General features: G+C 49.7%; 1 protein-coding gene across 4 annotated transcripts; it reads right to left on the reverse strand.

Annotated features, from left to right (window-relative positions):
* Positions 1-11,586: 11,586 nt before the first annotated feature.
* Positions 11,587-25,548, reverse strand: LOC122386883 (guanine nucleotide-binding protein G(q) subunit alpha). 4 transcript variants are annotated; one of them, XM_043376585.1, is made up of 9 exons: positions 24,962-25,486; positions 23,239-23,423; positions 21,490-21,644; positions 17,561-17,689; positions 16,872-17,001; positions 16,401-16,554; positions 15,913-16,020; positions 14,313-14,402; positions 11,587-12,819 (listed from the first exon to the last, which is right to left on the reverse strand). In XM_043376585.1, exons 1-8 carry the CDS (start codon positions 25,080-25,082, stop codon positions 14,320-14,322), a joined length of 1,065 nt encoding a protein of 354 aa, XP_043232520.1. In that variant the 5' UTR covers positions 25,083-25,486; the 3' UTR covers positions 11,587-12,819; positions 14,313-14,319. The 4 variants fall into 4 exon arrangements, with proteins under 4 accessions (XP_043232520.1, XP_043232521.1, XP_043232518.1 ...); XM_043376586.1 differs by lacking the exon at positions 15,913-16,020 and having other exon boundaries at positions 24,962-25,548; XM_043376583.1 differs by lacking the exons at positions 14,313-14,402; positions 15,913-16,020 and adding an exon at positions 14,621-14,728 and having other exon boundaries at positions 24,962-25,534.
* Positions 25,549-26,191: the final 643 nt, after the last annotated feature.

The following is a 26,191-nucleotide window of genomic DNA, read 5'->3' on the forward strand; positions in this document are numbered from 1 at the left end:
AAAGTCAACCGTATGGAGAAGAGGAAGAAGTTGAAGAATAGAGCAGGTGTTCGAAATACCGGCAGCAGTGGAAATGAGCGTGCTGCAGGGGTCGATATGAAGAAAGAGGATGAGCTAAAGAAAGCTGTGTGAAGATGATGAAGCTTATGATGGTGGCTGATGACAGGGAAGTTGAAGAATTGAGCAGGTGTTCGAAATACTGACAGCAGTGGAAATAAACGTGCTGCAGGGGTCGACGTGAAGGAAGAGGATGAGCTAAAGAAAGATGTGTGAAGATGATGAAGCTTATGATGGTGGCTGATGAGAGGAAGCGGTCTTACGAATACTGAAAAGGACATAGAAGAAGTTGTTGAAGATAAGATAAGGAAATGAAGCTGTCTCATGAACAAAGGATCAGACTAATACAGAAGACAGGCCGAAAATGAAACTTGACAATTGTTTGCATCAGCATATCAATTCTTCTACGTTCTGCTGTACAACAAGTCCAAGTCTCGGTCAGCTGCTGTATTGCAAAGGAGAGCTCGAACTTTCTAGAGTATTGAGGATAAAAGGACAGCAATATCAAAAGCAGAAGAGGAAGAAGAACAGGCGAAATCCTCGTGTTGTACTGAATCAAAATCAAACACGGTCGTCTTCACAACACAGCCAAGGCGATTATCATGTTGGTGAACGAGGAGAGGGTGCCAGGATGCTGCAAGACCAACTGCCAAACGATCCATTCAGATGGGCTGCTGCAGAGATCACCCACCTGGGCTGCTGCGACGGCGGTCACCTGGTCCGCCGAAAGGTCGCTACCTGAGCTGCCACGGAGGTCACCAGTGCTGCCACGGGGATGCATTGCCCTCGCGTGCTGCCTCGGAGGTCACTCACCTGAGCGGCCGCGGAAGTCGCCTACCTGAGCTGCCACGGAGGTTGTCACCGGGTCTGCCACGAAGGTCACCTACCCGGGCTGCCATGGAGGTCACCCACTTGAGCTGCCGCGGAAGTCGCATACCTGAGCTGCCACGGATGTCATCTGTGCTGCCACGGAGGATGCATTGCCCTCGCGTGCTGCCCCGGGGGTCACTCAACTGAGCTGCCGCGGAAGTCGCCTACCTGAGCTGCCACGGGGGATGCATTGCCATCGCGTGCTGCCTCGGGGGTCACTCACATGAGCTGCCGCGGAAGTCGCCTACCTGAGCTACCACGGAGGCTGTCACCGGGTCTGCCACGAGGGTCACCTACCTGGGCTGCCACGGAAGTCGCCTACCTGAGCTACAACGGAGGCTGTCACGGGTCTCCCACGATGGTCACCCAACCGGGCTGCCACGGGGATGCGTTGCCCTCGCGTGCTGCCTCGGGGGTCACCCACCTGAGCTGCCATGGAGGTCGCTCACCTGAGCTGCCACGGAGCCTGCCACCCGGGCGGCCACAGAGGTCGCGGCAGGGCCGGCCATGGAGGTCGCCTACCCGGACTGCCACAGAGGTGTCATCCACCTGGGCTGCCACGTAGGCTGCCCACACGGGCCGCCGTGCAAGCTGCCCACCCGGGCTGCCACGGAACCCGCCGTCCGGGCTGCTGTGGAATCTTCCCACCCTGGCTGCCGTGGAGGCCGCCCCACCCAGGCTGCCACCCGGGCTGCCGTGAAGGCTGCCCACCCGGGCTGCCATGGAGGCCGCCACCCGAACTGCTGTTGAGGCCGCCCACCTGGGCTGCCATGGCAGCCTTCACCCTCCTGAGAAGCCACTTACCGAACGGCCACCGACGACATCGGGCTAACCAAAGTGGTTGGTGCCCGTGACCCGGATCTGGTGAACGACAAACTGAGGTGGGGACGAGGAACAACAGGTGCGTGTGTGTACTGTACTAGGTATACGATGTCATGTTGTAGGCGTTGCTGAAGATCAGATGATTGTGTAGATTTAGATGAGTAAGGGGTATGACTTTTCTTCGTATGAGTTGCGAGGACGCAACTAGGGTTGTTTGGACTGAAGATGTAGCACGCTACATCTTGAACATTTAACGTAGTATCTTTTCGGCACGGCTCGGTCCGGCAGTCCCTCTCCCTCGCAGTCCGGCCACACGCCTAGCTCGCTTTCCCACACCCAATTCCCCCCCCCCCCCCAGTTCCCCTAATCTATCACTGTCCGCACAGAATGGGCAGCCGTTAAACTCCCATTAAGACGCGCGCTTTTGGAGACAGCTACCGCAGGATGAACGATTCGAACCCCAACAAGTAACAGCTGGATCAGTAACATTGTCAACAGCTCATGGACCCACGCCGAGGACAGATAACGGCTGGGAGCGCTGGATCAGTAAGATATGTCAACAGATCATGGAGCAGTGTCAAGGATGGATGCCGGCTGGAGCACACAGCCTCCTTTGTCGGGTACATCAGCCCAGGGTGAGTGACCCTGGCAAAACAACCGGGTGACCGACCTCACAATGGCCTCATGAGGTAGTTCCAGAGATCTCCGCAGAGGAAGAAGGCGCTGACTTACGGCCACACCCGGGCCAGTGGGCGGAGCAAGAGTGACGTCACAAGGGGCGTTGCCGGCAGACGAAACGGAAGGAAACAAAAGTTTGAATAAAATGAAATTGAAGAATCAAAATTAAAACTCGAAAATCACAAACCTTTCGGGGATTGTTTTATGCCAGCGATTACTAAAATGATAAAGCACTCAACACGAAGACGATTCGACGGCCAAAAATTGCAGGCACAGAGGAGCAAGGTGACTAAACAGGACAGAGGGCGCCATCTTACGGCCCCACCCACCAGAAGAAGGCAGAGGAAGATGACGTCGCATGGGCGTGGCAGTCACCCCTCCCCCCCCCAACTATAAAAGGGTGCGCCACCCAACCAGAGGCAGAATCACAGTCGAGCAGCCGAGAGTCACAGTCCACAGCTGGAGCCGGAGACGCCATCTGGGAGCCGCCGTCAGTCCGGGTCACCCGCGAGAAGCCTCTTCAGTTCGAGTGACCAGAGCCGGAGGACAACCGCCGACGCTTGAGACCACACTGAGAAGCGGAAGCGCAGAGAACTCCAGAATGTGAGTGTTGTTGAAAAGTCTGCTCAATCCCAATCCTTGCCCCCCCCCCTCTGCCCAGCGTGCCGTGCCCGTGACGACTGCCAAACATTTTCGGTTACCATAAAATGCACTCTCAATTGGAATTGGAAAACTTAAATTACTTTGAACTTATTGGTCCAGACACCCTAGTAGCATGTTAGGATCTGAATTTCGAGGTCATGTCAGAGTCGCCAGCAAACCGTTATTGTCAGTGGGAGTTCACGATTAGGCCAAGAGCGAGATCCGAAAATTTACATAAGTAGCTCAGTGTCACGAACGCTGAAATTGATGACAGGATGCGTGACAACGTTGAAATGTCTTTGTCTTCGGTCAAGATGGTTCGTTCGATTTATTATGGGCGATGGCCAGGTGCGTTTTGAGGTTGGAACGTTTGTGAAATAAAGGGTTTAGATTCGTGCTGTACTCACTAAAAGTTGCATTGCGAAATCATTGGTAATATTGCTGTAATCTAAAATGGAAGCTAAAATGGAAGTCGAAATCAATTATAGAACAGGTAAATACGTTTGAAAGGAATGTAATGTTTTAAGGTGGCGACTGATTCATGCGATCGATCTATGAATATGGCTATGAATTATGATTTGCGACAGATACGAATGCTTGAGCGTACGGCGGAATTTTTCCTGTTACTTAGGTGCATAGTTGCGAGCAGTGGTTTGAGGTTGACGGTTTGACACTTTGCGACTTTAGATGGTCACTTTGCGTCATTGAAATTGCGAAATGTCGAGTAACAGGTAGATGTAGAAATGTTTGTGGTTAGAACTAATATGCGACTAATATAGGTACCGATCGTTGTGCTTTGTAGAATAAATACTAGAAAGGACCAGCTTTGTTGGGAAACGATCAAATGGGACAGGAGTAAAAAAAAAAAAAAAAACTTACGTGGAATGGAGCTGATGAGATGTCGAACAGGGAGATATCGAAGCGATATTTTACCAGATTCACACTCACTGACACAGCCGTTGAATCTCCCGGCCCGAAGAGACCGCACACACCAGTACTGCACCGCGAGTGATGACGCGCCCATCGCGGCGCGGCCTTGACAACTGTCGACTGTCGACGCGGCGCCGGCCGGCGGCCGTCGTAATCGTCGTTCCCGACACGGGCGTTGAGCCGCCAGAGGGCGCGAGAAGCAGCCACAACAGGGGCAGTGGGTTAGCCGTAATTGGGGCGCGGGCGGTAGGTGAAGGTCACGTATAGGAGTCTGGTTAGTTGCGGAAAGTTGCAACGGGATAAGAACGTAGACAGTTAAATATGATATGCTATATGATATCTAGGACTGCACTTCGTTTGATGCGCATTGTTTACTGCTAATAGGATGATTTAAATTAGATTCCCTATGAAAGGCTAGGGACCCTATGACAATATTCTGGCACTCTATAAAGATAATTTGTTTAGGTAACTAGTAGCCCATCAGAAGCTATCGAACGAGTTTCAAGGAGGCATTTCCGTTTGAGCATTCAGTAATTCACTATGGTACGGTGGATCACAACCAGACGGCAGATCGATGCGTGTTAATTGGTTCTAGATCATATGTCTGATTAAATCAAGAGCGGTTCAAGGTCTGCTAGGATTGTATACGAGAACTGATGATAAGGTTCACGCGTGTGGCAGCAATTAGGACTTGAGATTACGATTAGATTTGGTTAAATTATGCGTTTCTGCTATTCGCGTTCTTGCGAGTTAGCGCCAATAATTACTCCAACAATATTGGCACAGGGCATTGTGAGGCACAGACGGCTTGTTTGCCCGCCTCCTATGGCGTAACGTTTACCAGCATGACTGTATGAGACACAGATGCACTTCTCGAAACCCACGTCCAGACCGGAATAATAAGAGGGACACACCGTCACGTACGCAGGGCATATGCACGTTTTCCGCCAGTGGTACCGGCCACTGTTAATTTTCCCGCTTAGGTAACACTGGGTGAGAAGGCAGTGAGAGGTTTCTACGGCAGGGGGGAAGGGGAAGATTGGCACAGTATGCAGTGGAGAGTAAGTTATGCCAAAGGCAAGAAGCCGAAGGTCAGGGGTGAGTCACCCAAAGGGCGGATAAGGCGAGCCGTAGTGTCCCGGATAAGTCCTCATACTTATTTCGTAAAGGTACTCTAATCGGTACTGGACAGCCTCAGGGGAGGGAAGAATGTACTCCAGGACACGTAAGGCCTTGAATAGTAAATCCCATGGTTAAGGATAGTTCCAGGATATGAACTAGGGTCCCTGGGTCGTGAACGGGAATGTTACACGCGGACCGGAAGAGGGCATAGGTAATCTCTCCCGGTAGAGAGATAAGTCGGATATAAATCGTGTATGTGTGTACCATAAGTCTATCGGTCGTGTAGTGAATCCCATAAATTAGTAGGGTGGATATTTATGCAATTATTCTGGACGGCCCTGCGGTAAGTATCTTTGTCGCCGGTTAGCGGAGCATGCATATGGATTTCGGAAAGAGACATTTATCTCGCCGGGGAGATCGCTATTAGTCAGGCACCTAACGCCATCGGAGGGAATTCGAGGGGCGCTAAATAAATTTGGGGTGAATATATGACGAACGAACGTAGAGAGAGGATGAGAGTGAGAATGGTAAAGGATGAATCTTAGGATAAGGCCGATGGGAGTTTAGCGAAGCTCAGTTAGGACAGTCAAACTAATTAATCTCGAGGGCAACTTAAAACTAGCAACGCTAATACGAATTAAGTGGGCAATTTTCTTAATGGGAAGGCCAGTGATATAGGAATGGGTGACTGGACGAATGATCACATTCAATTTATCAATGTAATTACCACCCATATGTTTGGCAGTGGTCATCGGGACTTCGAATGCCCTGTCCTTCACCTGCCCAACTGTGCCGCAAACCCAGCTGATCGGATACCTCTATCCCTAATCCGAGCAGTGAAGAAGCATCTCGTGCATCATGGTCTATACAATGAACAGAATCATCAAGCCTCTAAATTAAAAAGCATCTTCCATCAGATGTATTTGTATGCAAGGTGGATCTCTAGACATCTCCCTCAGGTGGATCTCAACACCATCTCAAGATCTCTATCAGGTGGATCTATATCTACATCTATCTCAGGATCTCATCACTATCTGGATCTCTCTCTAGATCTATCTCGGGATCTTTTCCAAGACTCTCAAGCTCCCCTGTTCTACCAGTTCAACTATCGAGTTCATTCCAGCAGCAAATAGCTCTGTTCCTCTACAACCAGCTGAACGACAGTGGACCGCGGTGCTGGATCAACCGCAAAGAAGGCGTTTGATTACCCGCAAGGAAGCAGTTATTATCCTCTCACTCTTCTTCTTTTCTAAATCCCCTCGCTACAATAACAGTACTGCATAAGTTTTTCAGTGATGCCGCAAAAGTGTTGTATCTATCTTCTTTTATTGTGCAGTCGGCGGGACCGATTCAAAATTGAGTCGTTGCTACTAAAATAGCAGCATATGGCGTCAGATGATGAACAGGAAAAATAGTTGCGTAAATTTAGACATAAACCACCCCCAAACCATGAATATCTTTTGAAGGCACTATAGACGACCATTAACTAACTAGATGTGATGAAGATCAAATGTAAGGAATACGCTCATTTTACAAAATTACATGCAAGTACCAAAAAGTGATGTAAGTACTTATTCAACGGTCATTTTCAGCGCTCCCCGCTAACGTGACTTCAAGTTGAGATATTTGCGGCAAGGTACCGAATTGAGCAAAATGGTTTTAATTTACATTATAACTTGTTGTGTTTTGTCAGAAAATGGTCCTAACTCAGATTTTGTGGAAAAAGGTCATTATCTCCCTTTAAGGACGTTTGGTGCACACTGGAAGTTATAATTGTATGATATAATAAGAAAAGGCCAGGTAAATCATTCCTTATAGGTAACAGGCCGTTGTGTCGGTTGAAAGTGTGATTTGTGTGACTAAAAATACGCGTTGCTATTCCACAGCAGTAAAGTCCACGTAGCGTGCTTTAACCCGCGCCGTGCTGGGGGGGGGCGTTTTTACGCCCCCCCCCCTCAGGTTTTTCGCGAATATCTCAAAAACGGCGGCGCGCAGCGCCGCCGTTTTTGGTACACGTGTTCCTACATCATTTCCGCACATGTTGTGAAAATTTCAGACCTAGGCCGTTCAAGGTCAGGTCACCAGGTCACGTCAAGTGACCTTACCTCAGAAAAAGTTCAAAGGCTCGCTATAGCTACACCGACTGAACGATCACTTTGAAACTTTCAGCGATTGATATGAGTAACAGTATGTATAAAATGTATATCTCGGATTTTTGATATCTGTGACCTAAGGTCAGGTCAATTTTGCGACCTCTCCATTATAAGTCAATGGGAGAAAATTGAAATGCGCCTCTTTTGGACGAATATCGTTCAAAACGCTCTCAAACATCGGTTCATAGGTAAACATGACACACTGAATAGGAAAAATGCACCTGTGACCCCTCTGTGTGCCCCTGAGGTCATCTCAGGTCATGAACGGTCGCCAGCAGTTTTTTGGCTATAACTTTTGATAGAGACGTGCTAGAGCGGTGAAAACACGTCAGATGTGTTCAGCTCGACGATACGGATCGACTGATATGCAACATGACCCTTTTCGGTCAGGTCATGACCTTGACCTGAGGTCAAATTTTCAAAATGACCTTTCAAGGTCAACAAATAGTTCATTCGACGCGTCTCGACGAGAGGAACACGATGCTGGCAAAAGTAATGTCATGGCGCTTATGAGTCAAAAGTTATTGACGAAAAAACGTTTTTCGTAAAAACGGCTATTTTTGGAGTTTTTGCCCTCTGGAGGCTAAACCGTTGACCTGAGGTCAAATCTGAGAACATTACTCAGAAAGGTCTGTAAAAGGGCTATCGAATGCGCTTTTCCGCGGCGCTGTAGCTCTATCGGTTCCCGAGATAGCCGTTGGCAGTTTCCAAAATGTTGAAATAGTCAACATTTTACCTTTGGTGACCTCTGGTGACCTGACCTTTGACCTGACCCAAAAAATGACCGAAGTGTTTTCGTCCTTATTTTTGACGCTCTTTCGATTGCCGCTTACCGCGTGTCGCTACGTGGCCCAGGAGCCGAGTTAGACGGGGGGGGCGTGAAAACGCCCCCCCCCCAGCACTCGGCGGAAAGTTCAGGCCACCAGCACGGCGCGGGTTAACGTGCGTAATTGCACGTTTTCGGCATTACCCTAGCCAGCCATACTTTCATTTGCAGGCCCATAACTTTTCAACGTGCTGTATAAATTTCAAATAGGCAGCACACTTATGCAAAGACATACTGAAGATTACTTGACCGAATTGGCCAGACAAACGGTAGCATAATGAGTAAGAAATGCAGCTTCAAAGGCGCATGTAGTACAAGGGAAACGTACCTTGAAAACGCTCTTGGCGCCCTCACAGCCGAAGTATTCCGAATGACGACTCGTAACAAACATGCGATAATTGGTAGTCACTTAAGCTTCAGAGCATCACTGACAGGTGGCATTCATGTCGTACGGTTTTCGAAATATCTCGAATTTCGGCTTTGCCCCAACTCCGGCATTGCCCCAACTTCCCTACAGACCCTATCTACAAGCCTATTTAGGCATTTCCCTGCCTCCGGTCGTGACTCCGTGCTCGGTATCGGTTGCTGACGGCCATTGATCGGCACTCGTCAGCGCTGAGTGCTGAGACGGCTCGTCTCGGCGCAGCCTCGCTGGCCCGAAGGACAGGTCGCGCTGACCCCTCCCCATCCATCCATTGCCACCGATCAGCCTCTCGGGTACCCGGAGTGGCGACGAGTGGCCAGGGCGGAGGCCACTCGGAATAGGATGCCGGCAGCGGGTCCGGTGACGCTGAGTGGTCGAGCAGTCGGTGCCTGCAGACTGAACAAATTCGGTTCGCAATAAGAGTTGGCAGCTAGTGTGAGCGTTTGTGTCAGATCCTCTACCCGACTGTGTTGGTTTCCAACGAATTAAGGACCCTGGGCTAAAGAAAATGCTTTGGTAGCTAACAAAATAGCAATAAATACCTAAACAAGGAAAAACTAGCTTGTCAAGCAACCCAGGGGCGGATCCAAGGGGGGGGGTCACATGGGTCATGGCCCCCCCCCTTGAGGCCCGGGGGCCCAAAGACCTTCCAGGGGCACCACCGGCCTATCAGGGGTATCACAGTCCTGACAGGGGCACCACAGGACCGCCAGGGGCACCACAGGCCTAGCAGGGACACCACGGGCCTGGTGCCCCTGGGCCCTGACAGGACTGTAACGCCCCTGACAAGCCTGAAGTGTCCCCGGCAGGCACGTGGTGCCCCTGACAGGCCTGAGGCACCCCTGCAAGGCCGGTGGTGCCCCTGGCAGGCCTGTGGTGTCCATGGCAGGCCTGTGGTGCCCTTGCTAGGCCTCTGGTGCCCCTGACAGGCTTGTAATGCCCCTGGAAGGACTGTGGTGCCCCTGGGCCCTGACAAGCCTGAGGTGCCCCTGACAGGCCAGAGGTGCCCTTGCTAGGCCTGTGGTGCCCCTGGCAGGCCTCTGGTGCCCCTGACAGGCTTGCGGTGCCCTTGGAAGGACTGTGGTGTCCCTGGGCCCTGACAAGCCTGAGGTGCCCCTGACAGGCCCGTGGTGCCCTTGTTAGGCCTGTGGTGCCCCTGGTAGGCCTCTGGTGCCCTTGCTAGGCCGCTGGTGCCCCTGGCAGGCCTCTGGTGCCCCTGCGCCCGGAGAGGACTGGTGCCCCTGAAAAGTCTGAAGTGCCCCTCGGCAGGCCCGTCGTGCCCCTGACAGGCCCAAGGTGCCCCTGCGAGGCCGGTGGTGCCCCTGGCAGGCCTCTGGTGCCCCTGGCAGGTCTGTGGCGCCCCTGGCAGACCTGTGTTGACTGGTGCCCCTGCTAGGTCGCTGGTGCCCCTCACAGACCTGTGGTGCCCCTCACAGACCTGTGGTGCCCCTGGGCCTTGACAAGCCTGAGATGCCTGGCTATGACAGGCTCGTGGTGCCCCTGATAGACCAGTGGTGCCCTTGCTAGGCCTGTAGTGCCCCTGGCAGGCCTCTGGTGCCCCTGCTACCCCTGCGCCCTGAGAGGACTATGGTGCCCCTGAAAAGCCTGAAGTGCCTCTCGACAGGCCCGTGGTGCCCCTGGGCCCTGACAGGCCCAAGTTACCCCTGCGAGGTCGGTGGTGCTCCTGGCAGGCCTCTGGTGCCCCTGGCAGGTCTGTGGTGCCCCTGGCAGGCCTGTGTTGACTGGTGCCCCTGCTAGGCCGCTGGTGCCCCTCACAGGCCTGCGGTGCCCCTGGAAGGACTGTGGTGCCCCTGCCCCTAGGGGTGCTCATGGGCCCAACAGGCCCGTTGTGCCCCTGACAGGCCTGTCGTGTATACTTGCTAGACCTGTGGTGCCCCTGCTTCCTGGCAGGCCTGTGGTGCCCCTGGCGGGCCTGTGGCGCCCCTACAAGGCCGTAGGTGCCCCTGACAGGTTTGTGGTGTCCCTGGAAGGACTTTGGTGCCCCTGACAAGCCTGAAGTGTCAAGGACAGACCCTTTAGACGCCAGGGTCAAGTTCGTCGGACTGACAACGATTTGCTTACCTGATAACGTTCCTGGTAAGTACTCATTACTCAGCGTCCACAACATATATACACATAGCACATTCATATATACTTGCTTACAATTGGTAAATGTGGTTGTGGCTAAGAGGTAACATACTGACTAAAAATAAAAAATAAAAATAAAAAACTGAAAATGGGGGCACCACCAAAATGAAGTGGACGAAATCCGTTGAGTTTTTAATTTTGGGTATAGGTAGGGGCACCACTTCGATTCATGACCCTCCCCTTGGAGTTTTCCTGGATCCGCCCCTGAAGCAACCTGTAAAGCCGTAACAAACTGCGAAAGCACTTGCCCCTGCCCGAACTTCTACATCTCGTTCAGCTGCCAAAAAGACGAATAATTTTGGTATGGGATCAGGAAACAGCTAAATATGACTTCAAGGTGTCTGTTTTGTAAAACAGACTGCATTAAAAGACATATTTGAACATAATTTTCGATTTCACAGACAATCTCGTCTCCATCGCACCGAGTGTTGTGCGATATGCTCTATCGTATTGCTAAATCGTCGCCTGGTGTGTTCGCTGGCTAAGAGATAAACATTACCAGGCAATTTATCGGACAATGAAATACACTCGGGTCGGGGCGCAAGTCGTTGCCTAGCGTGATCGCCAGCTAAGCGATGAGTACGACTCCATAGCTGTTCATTGAACCATGGACTACACCCAGATCAGGATGCTTCGTCGTAGCCTGGTCTGTTCGCTAGCCCAGAGATGAGCATGACCCCGTACTACTTTCATCACGCCATGGAATACCAGGTATCATGAACCAATCGAGCATAATGACTCCATACTTAGAATTGCCGATCATGTATACAATGCGTGTCTCCTAATGGTGACGTGTTTATGGTGGAAATGGGTCCATCTCGCTCTCCCAGAAGCCTGTCTTCGACGAAACTTCTCAGAAACGTCCAGACAGCTCGCGACGCCAACACCAGAGGTGGCTCCCCATAAACAAATGCAGTCAATAAATATTAATTTCTTGAACACAAACCCTCCATAATTGGTAGTTACAAAGCATGGCAGCTAACAATACGATAATGTTTTCTCGCTCTCACTCTCATGTGTCTGCGCCAGTGTGTCGCGGGCGGCGCGGGCCGACGGCGTGGCGACGGGCGGCGCCTGCGAGCGGGCTGGGCCCCCGCGGCCCGCAGGCCGCTCTGCAAAGGGGGAGACACAGTGCAGAGGCGACCCAGCCCGGGCACCGGCTGCGCGGCGCGCCGCGGCCCCGGCCGGGACGGCAGCCGCCGCGCCCAGCACCGACGCCACGCCGGCGCCCGGTACAAAACGGGGGCGCGCGCGCGGACAGGAACACAGCGGAGGACTACAGGGCGGCGGCGGCCGGGCGCCGTCCGTATCACTGGCGGCCGCGCCGGTCCGGCGCCGCGCTGTCGGCAGGCACGCCGACGCCCACTGATATCCGCACCACGACGCGCGCTGTGGTCAGCCCGCCGCGGCGGCGCGCTCACAAGCACCGACTCACAACACGTAAAGAAACATTATTACAAAACAAAGAAGGCATTGGCTGATACTAAAGATCGGAGAGCGGACACGATCGGCACGCACAAGACGCCCTACGGGCAGACAGAGCGCGCGGACGGAGCAGACGTGCGGCGGCCGTCCGCCCGGCGCCGCGTCGCGCGCGCCACCATAACAAAACGGCTCGGTGACTACACGGATAAAGCTATCATAGTAACGACGCTACTACACGGGCGGACAGGGCGCACACGCGGTCCGCCGACGGCACACCGACCGCCCCTTCCTGAATCACAAGGTGCCTGTTTCTCGGCCGCGCTCGCCGCCAATGCAAGGTGATCGGATACGGATTTGGCACACAGAAAATAACTGAACGCGCTGAGGGCGGCGGCGGCGGCGGTGTGACGGGCGGCGGCGCTCTCCGGGGCGGCCAGCCATCACAGAGGGGCCGTCCACGTCGGCGGCGGCGGCCCGCTGCCTGCGCCTCCGGAATGGTATGAAAACGGTCTGGCGGTGTGAGGGCGGCGCCTGGCTGGCAGCCCACCCGCGCCCGCCTGAAAGCGCAAAGCAAAGTGGCGCGCGGCCGTCCGGCAACGCGAGCTCCGTCCGCCGGAGCAGAACACACCACATGGCCGTCTACACCAGGTTGTATTCTTTCAGGTTCAGTTGCAAAATCGTGTCCTTGACTGCGGCGAACACGAACCGAATATTCTCCGTATCTGAAACGCGGCCGGCACGCAGGGGTTATTCACGTGACCACGCACTCTGTACAAAAAAAAAGGCGCGTTGCGAGCAGAACATAGTCAAGAGGCTCAAGGCAGACCATTAATAACCCAAACAAAATCACTTTGAAGACACTATAAACAAGGTGGCTTGCAATTATAGAAATCGCATCCAACTGGGTAGAATGAAAAAGTGGATGCCACAAAAACAGTCAATGTGACAGAACGGAAATGCTATTGTACTTGAATCGTTAAAATACTTTTATTTAGAAGAATAAAATCTACTTTTCAAACATACACGAAAAAACTAACAATAGATATATGAACAGCGCTGCGTCGACCAATTGCTACACTGCACGCCTATAAAACAAATTATCAAAAGGTGGGAATCATAGTGTAATAAATAACACTATGGTGTTATTTATTACACTATGGTGGGAATGAAATAAACTTAAAATATATGAGAAATCAACGACAGTTACACCAGAATACAATGCAAAGTATGCAACTTTTGCTTGTTCACTGCCATCAATTTGAAACACCGCGCTACAATTAACTAGCGAAATGGGAGAGCGTGTTGCATTATCCGATATTGAAATACATCAAATAAAAATGCTGATTCATGCGAATCAGTTTCGAAATCTGTCTAAAAATAATATTTATAACAGAGGGGCTGTAAATGAGATTTAAAAAAAGACCATCACCAAAGCAAAAATATTATGACATAGAGGGACGGGAAGGCAATTTGTTTCCACCACTGACTCAGCACATGCAAGCGTTACTCGGATATGGCATATATTTTCCCACAAGCGGTAGGTACTAAAACCTAAATCCTGGGGTTTCCAGTTTCTACGTGAGAAGGTTTGAAAACAACTGATTGCTTTGAATGACTTTACAAAATTCTTTTTACATTCAAGCATTTTTGTTTTAGATGAATTTTCGGCCACGGACCATGATCACATCAATGCCAAAATATAAGAATATCAGGAGACAAAATATTTTTGTCATATCAAAAGGTGCATATTTTTCGGTACAATTTGGTAGATATTCGTTTGTGAACTATGGCACCACTTGCAGGCAAACTTTTTTCGGGGTAGAAAGGTCACTTTAATTACAAGTGAAATTAAGCCCATTTTGGCAGCCCCATTTCCATTACATGCGAGGTTCGATGCATAATTCATATTTGGATGAGTTATTCATCCGATAAGAACAGACAGCTTTCATTCGGGCAGGTCTAATAAAGGCTGCTTCAGCTCGTTGATGCGACCACTTCAAAGCAAAAGACATAAAGCATATTGTTAGATCCATAACTGTGCTTACGATGATTAGTTGAAAGTCCAGTGAGCTTAACCAAATATTGGGGTTATAAGCAAAAACAGAAGGGTTATCATGCGGGGAGGGGGTGATGAGCAAATACAATCACCAAAATACCAGAACTAGTGACAAAAAAGTAGCATGCATCATTTACAGCACACCAAAGCCACACTCACCGAGCTTTCAAGCCAGGTTAAACTCTTTTAGTGCAGCTTGCATGATGGTGTCTTTGACGGCACAGAACACCAGCTTGATGTTTTCCGTGTCTGACGTTTGCCGCATGCGTCACACACACATAAAACACCGAGAGGCACGGTCAGACATGCACCGCAGCAGCCCAGCGCAGACCATGCCCAGCCGGGGCGGCGCGCGCGGCCGCACAAGCAGCGCACATTAGTTGGGAACGGACACCGAGCGGCCGGCGGTGGGCAGGCCTGCCATGCGGGTCAGCGGACACAACACCACACACCAATCACCACGTTACCTGTAGCACACGTGAAATGCGAATAAATGATCTTCTCCGCGTCCGGATTCAGGTCGACAAACATTCTCAGAATGAACTCTCGGGCTGCGATGGCGTCCCTCTGTGGCCCTACAGGGTGAGAGGGGCGGCGGTGTCACTAACTGCGCACGGCGGACCGACGACTAGCTACATACTTAGGCAGTGAGGGGCACTTCCGGGCGCTACAGAACGAGCCACAGAAGACCTACGGAGACGGCTGGAAAGAGGCAAGGTGTCTGTGAAGACCCACAAGACGCAGGTGTTCCTGAATGTTACTACGTGAGCGAAAGACTCGACCACCACTATCTGAGCCCGAAATCTGCACTAAGATCGATCTAATTTGTGAAGAGTGTGCTGTGCAATGTATATCGGGGTCCATGTGACCAAAATAATCACCAACGTTGTGATAAGAAAGCGTCATTTTCAGACGGAAACGTTCGAACACTTGTGGCCAGCGGTGCGCAAAGCACGAAAAGCAAATCAGCGAAAGAGACCTTAGCATTAAAGATGCGAATCTGTGGGGAAAAAATGCCAGCACTTCAAACGAAAAACAAATTTCCCATTTTGTCAAATGTCAAAGAAAGCAGCGCACGTTGCAGCATGGGCGTATTCGATAGGTTTTAAAAACGGACCCAAAATTACTATGCATAGCTTCAAAAGCTAGATCACGAGAAATGCTCTTCACAGAGAGCCCTGCAAAATGATATCTTCGTATGCATAAAATTCCACATTTCACTCTTGTTCATTAAGATATGAACGATGACATGTTCTGAAGATTCCCAACTGTAAAATGTCCAGATCGTATTCTTCAATAAAAAAAACCAATGTTTGGAATTTGATTTTTACCAAAATGCCCAACATGCACATTCAAGTTTTGCATCTTTCCTGCATATTGTGAAAGTTTACAAATGACTGCGATGACAAGTTGTTGATCAACAAGTTGAAGTATATGGACCACGGAATATCCTCCTTTTCACGAGCATTTCTGTGACGACTGTACGGTGAAGGCAGGGCAGAGGTGTGCACTGTGTGCCGGAGGGGGGCCGGCAGAGGGGTGCGGGGCGGAGGGGCGGCGGTGGCGCCGCGGGTCGTCAGAGGGCGCCAGCCACTGCGCGGCGGCCCGACCCGGTTCCAGTCTACCTACAGCCCACAGACCGGGGCGTCACTACACCGGCCGTATCCGGGGCCCTCAGCTGCTGTGGTTAGATACGTCTATGGCTACTACAGCCGCCCTGAAGAGGGCGGCGCTCAGTGCCCGGCGGCGCTGCTCAGACCTGTAGCGCAGGTGAAATGCGAGTAGCACATGCGGTCCGGGTCCGGATTGAGCGCCAGGTACATCTTCAGGATGTACTCTCGGGCGGCCACGTCATCGTGCTTGGGACCTGCGTCCAGTGGCCCGGCCCGGTCAGCCGGACACGTACAGCCAGGCAGCGGTAAACACCGACTGGTCAGCGTTACAGTGTGTTGAAAAAAAAAACGCAGGGTATCCCCCCGCTGCCTTTCCAAATATCTCAAGTTCCCATAAACCAACTCTTTCTTTACCTTAGAAAAATGCCCGTCACACACTCCTCCATACTCCAAAAAAGAAGCCGTGGCCCATGACCCTGAGCTCCCTCCCACCTGGTGGCAGCGCGGCTCGGCCGGCTGTCTGCAGACGGCGGCAGGCTTCGGACGGACGTCCGCGGCGCATCTGTACGGCCTCGGATCGGTCCAGCCCGGCTTCAGAAGCCCCTCGAGACGCCACCGCCACCCCCGCACTCACCGTCGTACTCGGGGAAGTAGTCCACCAGATGGGACGTCATGATTTTCTCCTCGAGCAGGTCCTTCTTGTTGAGGAACAGAATCACAGAAGAGTGTTGGAACCACGGGTACGTGATGATCGTCCGGAACAGCGCTTTGGACTCCTCCATTCGATTCTGTTGAAGGAGAGATGGTCATCAGTCAAACCATGTTAAGACGTTCGAAAAGGGTGCCATAAAACTGAACTTTTTTGCTCTCATACAACCCCATTTTTTCATTTCAGCCTTTGACTCTTGTTGATTAAATAGGAGGCAACTTTCATCAACGTCCACATTCTTGACTGCAAAACGATCACAAAGAACCAACAAACTAAATGCACCGATACCTACCAGGTATCTCTGCAATTACGGCATCACGTAACAGCTCAATCCGTCATTACGTAAGATCCGCGCCGCCTATCTGGGCGCCGTATGCGTCCGGCGGCCACACCCACCTCACTATCTGCCTCGAACAGGATCTGATCGTATTCGCTGAGCGCCACCAGGAAGATGATGGAGGTGACGTTCTCAAAGCAGTGGATCCACTTCCTTCGCTCCGAGCGCTGACCACCCACGTCCACCATCCTGCGAAAAAAACAGCAGCAGATTGAGTCAGACTGTCGGCTAGGTTCGTAACGAATAGCACATCCAGGAAGGCATGCGCAAGATGCTGGTGGCTGAGAGGACGGGAGCAGCCAATGTAAGGAGTGACAAGGATATGCCGATCCACAGATAACAGTAGTAACAGTGGCCGATCCCTTCATGAGGTCAATATGAATCCAACTGGTGTCCATATAAGCAAAACAGGACCATCATAAGATAAAATGAAAATCAAATCAGCCTAGAACCAATAGGTAACCAGGATGTACAGCCATTGCAGCATTATAACTTTACCCAGTAACGTTATGCACAGCTTCGTATGAACATCGAGTCAACAAAATAAACAAATCACATGTTATTCATCGGTGTTAATTACGGCAAAATACAACGATAAATCATCGATGCCCAAAAAGCCCGCTTCCATCGGGTAAAACGTTTTGCGTCCTTCTTGTGTACGCGTCTCCCCACGCCCAAGGTCGGTTTGATATGTCACTGCGTCCCGTCCTCATCTGGTACAGATATCGTCTCCGAAAGAGGCACTCACCTGAATATGATGGAGTCCAGGTCGAAGGGATATTCGACGATACCCGTGGTGGGCGCTCGCACGCGCAGGATGTCCTGCTGAGTGGGCAGGTAGTCTTTGCTCGCTATCCGATCCAGGTCGGTCAGGTAGCTGCCAACACAGGCGTAAAGCGTCAGAAAACGAGGGACTTTAAGGCAGAAATATCAGTAAGAAATGTGTAAGCCACAGCCCACACTTCGGAGTCGATCGATCGTTGCGGGTTTTCATCGTATCGGCATCGTATCGTTGTGTTGTGTATGGTTTAATGCACTTTCTTCAAATAAGTAAGAAAGCAAAAAAGAAGCTACGATAAAAGCAAAAAATTGGTGTGCCATTATGTAAATATGTCAACCCTTGAAAGTTTAAAACATCGAATCATATGGGGAATCATACTTCGGATATAAATAACACGTCATATACGTAATTATTTCACTGCGTCACACGTAAATCTCCGAATTGATCGTCAAATAACTGCCAGATTATGACGTTTGTGCAGCGCAGGCGGAAGGCCTTCATCTCACGGAGGGACAATATGCATAAGATAAGACTGGCATGTGAGTATCTCCCATAGCAGACTAACCAGACTTCATGAATTGCATCATCCTCTAAGCTTAGTACTACACTCCTCAGATTTTATCCAGTCCCCGCTTATCACGCATCATCTGATGGCCCGCCGCACGTGGGAACGCCCCCTGTTCAGACGGCGGCGCCGGCGGGCGGGTCTGCCCGTCACGCGCACCGGCGCTCAGACGCTATCGGCGGCCTGGTCATGCGCCGGTCCGCTCCGCTATCGGGCGAGGCCCGGTCGGCCGCTATCGCGACGACGCGCAATGCTCGCTCACGTCCGCAGGGCCACCGCTGATCGGGAGAAAGTCGGCGCACAGAGGACGTGCTGTACATATATGTCATTGAGCCACGTGAAATCCTTGGACGTCAAATGACAATAATTCGCATATCAGCGGTAGAAGATCATTCACGATTCTTTCAAACGACGCGATGAGACGTTATTCTATTTATACAGGTAATCCGAGCATCGACCAATGTCCCAAAATTTGTCGATTTGGGTGGGAAACGACATCCAAATGAAATTCATTTACCACTCTCACCACCAATTTTTAAAAACAATTTTCCACTCCCAACCAAGAAAACCTAGATTTTTTACCTATAAAAGAGCAGTTGTGTGGATGCCCGGTTTAGCATCAAGCATCCTGCACCTTAGAATAAAATGCATGCTTTTAGTCGTTTTTCACTCTTTTTGGATCTAATCGAATCAGTAGTTTTTCACTCTCTCCCCTCTTTTTGGTGGGTAATTTTCCCCTCTGACACCCAAGACAAAACTCAATTATGGGACACTGGCATTGACTCGATGATAGCGTCACACCAGGAACCTCGTTCCAAATGTTTAGGGCCTTGTAAGCTTTAACCTTTTTTGTTTGAATTCATGAATTTAAGGAGCCGGAGCCCACCTTACGCAGGGCTCGTTGCGCAGACGTCAACTCCTACCGTCCGATCGGGTGATTTCTTTGCGGCTGAGGACCGTGAGGGGGGATGTGGGGTCATTCAAATCAACAAGAAATCAATTAATGGTGTGAAGTGCTTTAGCGAGGAACATAGCGAGCATAAATACGTGAAGAATCATTGACCTTTTCCTCGAAGAATAAAAAACAAAGCCTGAAAGCCAAAGCCTAAATATAACTTTTGGCTTTGTTTTTACTTCTTAGAGGAAAAGGGCAATGATTCTTCACGTATTTATGGCATGCTCAACAAGCAGTCACCTGAGCTGAAACCGGCCCGACCCATGAATGAGCTACCTTAGATTTCTATATTTCTACAGAGCTCCTGCTAGTCATTCATCAACCCTAATACATAGAATAACAATCACGCTGAATTAATGTTTATGCAAACGCCATTCACTCAAGCATCGCCTTCGTCTCTAAGGATAGAACAGCCGCTAACGTTCATGTGAATCGATCAGATCCATCCTCTCCCCCCCCCCCCCAACCGTTCTACCCTTGATCTAGTAAGAGCTTTCCGAAAAAAGAGCGAGCATTTGCTCGTGAGCGTGACGGGAATAGGCCTATGGTACCCCATTTTACGATCCTAGGTCAATGGTTGACTTTCCAGGTCAGGTCAATGACTGACCTAATGGGAAAATGAGGACCTGCTAGATCTTCATCAGGTGACGCTTTTCTGGGAATTTAAGGTGCTGATTCTGAAGCTTGCATTCGTTTTCTTCGACAATAATCAATTTTCATTACGGGTGGGTCGAGCCAGGCCATGGACCCAATAACCAGCTCCCAAATGCTAAATACATAAAGTCTAAAGCAGTCAAAAATGTCATATGAAGTTGCTAAACTCGGAAAAGTCAACCGAGGTCACCGGGACCAATGACCTTGAATTGACCTTCCATTGACCCCAACACACTCAATAATCCATGGGTCAAACATCATTTGATATGTTCGCACGTTTCTAGTCACAAGTCTGGAAACATACAAATGATGTGTGCTGATAAACGTCAAATAGCCATTCTGGCCTGAAATGATGGTCTCGAGAAAGAGGCCATAGATCAGGTCATTGGGGTCAGGGTTATGGAATTTTCAGGGGATGTTAACCCTATTCCTGGCGGGCTCCGCCGGGACAAGAAACTGGCGGGGGGGGCCGATTCGGCCCCCCCCCCCTGAGATCTCGAGAACGAAGCAAGATAGCGACAAGCGGTAAACGGCATCGGATACGCACGGCCAAGATCTACAATTTTTAATAAGGTCATTTTCAGGTCAGGTCAAAGATGACGTCACAGGGGTCGAAAAAGTCAAAATGGCGGCGCTAGATATGGAGAGAGTTTTTCTCGAATAACTTTCGAATTAGTCAAGATAGGAACAAACTAAGGGCATCATCGTGATCCTCTCGTCAATCCGCATCGAATGACATATATGTTGACCTCGAAAGGTCAAGGTCAAAGGTTGACCTCAGGTCACGTGACCTCGAGGTCATCATGTATATCATTCGATGCGTCTTGACGAGCTGAACACAATGAGACCATCCACGCGTCTGTATCTTGTTCCTGTACGGAGTTATTGGCCAAAAACCTTTGGTGACCTTTGATGACGTCACATGACCTCACAGCTGCCCAACAGCAAAACAGACCTCAAGGTAGTGAAGGTTGATCGTATATGAAGTCATGTATGGTATATGGGGCCATTCCGACCCGTTTTAGTGGTAAAAACAGGGAGTTGATTTTTCCCCCATTGACTTATAATGGGGAGGTCGCGAAATTGACCTGACCTTAGGTCACCGATATCAAAATTCCGAGATATACAAGTTGCACATACTGGTACCCTAACTAAACCCTGAAGAGAAAAAATTGATCGGTCAAAAACTCTAGCTCTGGCGTGATTGCAAACTTTTCTGAGGAAGGGTCACCAAACCGCCTCTGGTGACCTGACCTGAGGTCAGATCAACTCAAAATTTTCAGACATGTTGCGTAGAAGCCTTTTAGGAAAAGTCAGAAAATTTGAGCTTCCTAGCTCAACGCGTTTGGGAGAAATAACCAAAAAACCTCAGGGGGGGGGCTCCTGAGGCCCCCCCCCCCCGCCAGGAATAGGGTTAAAATGGATTAACACGACGGCACTGAAAAATTCATAGTCGCGATCAGCCACTTTTACGCAAGGTATTTGCGAAAAAAACGAGCAGCCCCTACCCCCTCCCCCCCCCCCCACACACACACACGAGAAAAAATATGCGGTTTAACTTGACTCTTCGAGCCTACCTGACCTCTCGTTGCCAATTTGGTTCATCGGAGCAGTCTTTGCAGACAACTGCACGCGTATCATAACAAACACCACACCACAAATGCGTTAGTTATAAGAAGCAACCGAGCTCTAGCGATTCATCTGAAGCATGCCGCCACTCACTATTTGGTTGAGTCGGTTAGCTGGTATTCGTTTCGTCGTTCATAGCAGCGCTGGATGCCTGAATCCTTCCACAGTTCCCTGATGCATGTGATGTACGGCTCCTCAAAGGTGGTGATTGTCTCATGGTCAACACCCTTCACCTGTTCAGCCCTCTCCTGTGGACGGCACACGGTTACACAGCGTCACAATCCAACACTTTCACAGTATCTTGTCATAAAGCAAGTAATAGTCTAAGTCTATGATAATGGTAAGCCTCCTATCGAGCTCTTTTGCAATGCAATGTTTCTGAGTGTCATCTCACCTGAAAAAACATTCATCCCACAGACTATAGCATTCTATAGCATCATGAACATGATCTTCATTTTCGTCATGGACAAGTTGGGTTTAAGATCCAGTCATTCCAAAAGCCCACTTGGGTACCTATCTAATTTGGCAGGATACCTATAAGTTATAACACACCCAGCAGACTGACGAGTTCGAGTCGCCGCGGCGTTTGAGCTGCTCCGGCGTTCGAAAAAAAAAACATTTTAGAGATGGTCTGTGCTTGGTGGATTGTGGGAGAAGTCATATGCAGTTTCAAGTAATTTAGTGGGAAGGACCATGCCTGGCTTTACAGCACAAGAGGCTTTGACAGGATTATCCTGTCCATGCAGAATCTCCCCCAAAAAGAGAGTACCTAGGTATAAGAAGGTAGAAGTCGGGACAAACTATAACAGGCCATGTTTAGAGGCATGCTGACTTGGTCATTGTGTAATATGCTGAATCCATCAAACCATTTTAGATTAAAAAATTGTCCTTGCACTAAACACAGACATAAACTTTCCAAAGGGCTTCTGGGGTAAGCAGCAAGACCCATTGGAGCACCAGACAACATACAGCAGTATGAGGATTAGCCAGCTTTTATTCCTAAATCATGTAATCCACAAACAAGAGCCTCCTTTTCAGTGAGACAGTGGGCTTTCAAATAAAATGCAAAGCTATCAACTTGATCATCAATGGCTAACTGGTCCATTATAGATTTCATTACAATTAACATTATTTCAAAAAGTATTACAGATCATACAACAAAGCTGAATAATGTCTCATGAAGAAGAACAAATATGAATGTTTAGTCAAGTGTAGCATGACACATAATCTTTTTGCCTATGAGTTAAAAGGCAATAAAAAGGGAATGGTGGATGGCAGTGTCATTCGACCTTTTAATTATTGAACAACAGTATACGACTAGACACAACTGTTTCAACATGTCTTAATATTATGCATGATAATCTCTAAGAACTTAAGACTAAGATTAAGATAAGATTAAGAGAAAAGTTTTATTCCCAATAAAATCATACATTCCTTCCAAAACTAACAGGTAATATCCCATCTGGAAGGCATAGATTGAGCAACAAAAAGTTTTGTGTAAATAAAAATTGCAATGAAATACACTGTCTATAATTTTGATAGTGTTACTTTGCTTATCAATGAACTAGTGACTAATGGGATTCATGACATACAAGTTGAATAATATGATGAAGAAATAGCTCATCTGTGCAGCTGTTATCACCAGCCATAGGCAGCCATTTATCTAAAACAGCAAAACACCTCTTAGTTGCCAGCTGACAAGAACTTATTGGGCATGCCCCATTCCACTTCATCCCATAGAATGTTAGATGCTTCTCTTCCCTGACAGTAATCCAGGTAGGTAAACACTAGCCAACTGAATGTTACTAACACACATCAAAGATCTCTTTGCCCCTTACTTACTCTACTTTCAGATGACTTGTACTCTATGTTGAGAAAGTCCATGGCATTGATCATGCTCTGCATGGCCATAAAGATGTTCTGGTACACCAGCCTCGTGAAGCCCCTCCGATCTTCATCTGTGTAGCCAACACCATGAATGATTCGCATCTGTTTGATGAAGGTTGACTTGCCGGACTCTCCAGTGCCTGTTGACAGGCACAATGTCATGTTCATATTGAGTTTTCTTTAGACTATGGCAGAGTGAGGATTACTACAAAGGGGCAAAACTCATTGCATCTCATGGATGCTGTTGGCACATAAGAGCCACCAGCACATGAATTGAGCCCTCAGGACAAATGTGATGACAGGGTCTGGTGGGTCATGAGACTGTATTGGCATGGCAACTAATGGGATGCAGCTTTCCATTATTGCTAATTAGCACCTAATGTCAATGTGAGCCTTACACAAACTTCAGAGATAACCTGAGTGCTGCTCAAGGGATGCAGCTGAAGAGCAAAATCTGGTCTCATAATCAGTGAACTTTGATTAAAATTGTTGTTTTATTTAACTGGACAATAGAAGCATACAGAATACAGTCAAAAAGTGCAAACAATGAATGTATTGATATAGGCATAGAATATGTTGCACCCCTTGCACTGAAATTACGAACACACATAATTACAAGCAAACAAACTAGGATAAAAACATTGTTTTCTCCATCAATTTGGATAACTTTATTTAGAAATTTATGTAGGCAGGAAGATGTATTGAAACAACCACCTTACTTATTATATTGCACATAATTCAGCCACATACAGGCTTAGGCTTTGTGAAATTGGTTACTTTCAGGGATGCGGAGCCGTGGAAATTTCAGACGGCTCCGGCTCCGGCTCCGGCTCCGGAGAAAAAAATCGGCTCCGGCTCCGGCTCCGGCTCCGGGTGAAATGTTGTGGCGGCTCCGGCTCCGGCTCCGGCTCCGAGTAAAATGGTCCGGCTCCGGCGGCTCCGGCTCCGGCGGCTCCGGCTCCGACTCAGTACATCCTCTATGCAATCAATTAAATACGGGTGGAAGAAAAATTGGATTGGTTAAACGCGTTACTCTTTGCCATGACCGGCTCACCGCGTCCCCGCGCAAACGCACCTCGGAGAGAACTGGCAGAACAAAGGACTAGGAAGCGATGGCATTAGAAACGCAGTCGCCGCGAATTGGAGTTCACTGAACCATCGTAAGCTGACACCAGTCTCGGCTGCATTGGGGGGTGGGAGTGGGGGGGGGTTGGGGGTGGGGGGAGGGGAAGAGACGGTGCTGGGAGTCGCAGTCCACTGCACTGGCTTGAAAACAATGGCCGTCACTTGATGACCGGTCCTCATGTTCTGGGGATGCAGTAGACGTGGGGGGGGGGGGAGGAGCAGACAAGAAGTTGATTGCGTACAGTGGGATACTGGGGATATTCGGCTTTTTTTCATTCAGTTGATGGCCCATGACGTAAGTAAAGTACCATATGTTTTACTGCCTTGTACTGTCAAACCGAGCTAGGTCAATTATTTTTTTTCCTCTTCAAAAAATAAAAAGGAGCCGGAGTCGCCCCCTTTTTTGGCGGCTCCGGCTCCGGCTCCGGCTCCGGGCTATATTGTTTCACGGCTCCGGCTCCGGCTCCGGCTCCGGGCAAAATATGCCGGCTCCGGCGGCTCCGGCTCCGACTCCGGCTCCGGCTCCGCATCCCTGGTTACTTTGAATTCTTACCCAACAACAGAAGCTTGAGCTCTCTCCTGGCATCTCTCTTGTCTTTTTTGAGCTGCTTTTCGATTTCTCGATTGATACGATGCTGTTCTCTTGCTTCTTCCGACTGACAGCAACCTAACATCGCGAGTTTGTCTTGTGGGTGGTATGATTGCCGATTGTGAATCTAGATCACTGTTACCGTTTTAAAGCTTCAAGGAACAAAAATATATTGTTCCACGGCATTTCCACGACACACACAGCACTTCCTCTTCTTTCTGAAAGTTCACATGTATGCTATTGAAATAGCAGCCGGCTAGGGTTGTTTAACTCACGCTTCTGCTACACGCCAAAACTTCGCTAGGGTGTGACGGCCCAATGGTGGATACCGCGAATAATGGTGAGCGAGTGCGGCGAACATAGAAACGCCTCTTTCTAGACACAGCCACCTTATGAAGGTTTTTGGTGAGGCTTCTCCTAACAAGATTATTTTCCAGTCACGGCTTATACTCTCAAGGAAGCTTCAACGCCAGGAATAGGAGGAAACTAGCGGGTTTTGATCGATACAAGAAGGGAGCACGCACGGCAGAATGAAGAGCCCATTTACGTGTCGCCATCTATCGGCTAGATTGGCGTGACCTGCTACCTACAAAAAACAAACGAAAAGGTTCGACTCCAATAAACAGGAAGTGATCGTAATCGTTGAATGGGCGAGCGAAGTGCGAGCCGAATGGGGAGCGATGGGCCTTCATTTTGAAGTGAACGAGTAGTTACGTTTCTTTCCCATCTAACTTTTCGTCTTTCGACCGCTCCGATCCGCATAGTGCGCCCACCGGTCGGCTGTTCCGGCTGTCAGTGCCCAGTGACACTTCTCAGAGAGCTGGTTTTATTCTAGCCACATAGCGTGTTTCTCTCAGGTCTCGTCAAGCACCTCCCTTTACAACGAATGAATTCCGTTAGACGGTGCCAATCGACAGCACGGATCCTTATGTTAGAAGCAGGTTTCGTCTTTCGCCTGCCCAGTGTCCGGTCACTCCTAGCGGAAAGTTCAGCGGGAGGACTCGTGGCCCTCGAGATCAATCAGTGAAAGGCTTCTTACCTCGCTCCTTAACCCTCGCACGACCAGGCCATTTCTCATAACACGAACGACCAGGGGGGGGGGTTGTTACGACCCCCCCCCCCCTTGGCGTTTCGAAACGGAAGGTCGTAGAGCTTAGCGGAAAAAACCAACGGATTGCTCTCAACGAGATCTCG

The sequence above is a fragment of the Amphibalanus amphitrite genome, unplaced genomic scaffold, assembly GCF_019059575.1.
Source record: "Amphibalanus amphitrite isolate SeventyFive unplaced genomic scaffold, NRLGWU_Aamphi_draft 000265F_arrow, whole genome shotgun sequence".
NCBI classification, from domain to species: domain Eukaryota; kingdom Metazoa; phylum Arthropoda; class Thecostraca; order Balanomorpha; family Balanidae; genus Amphibalanus; species Amphibalanus amphitrite.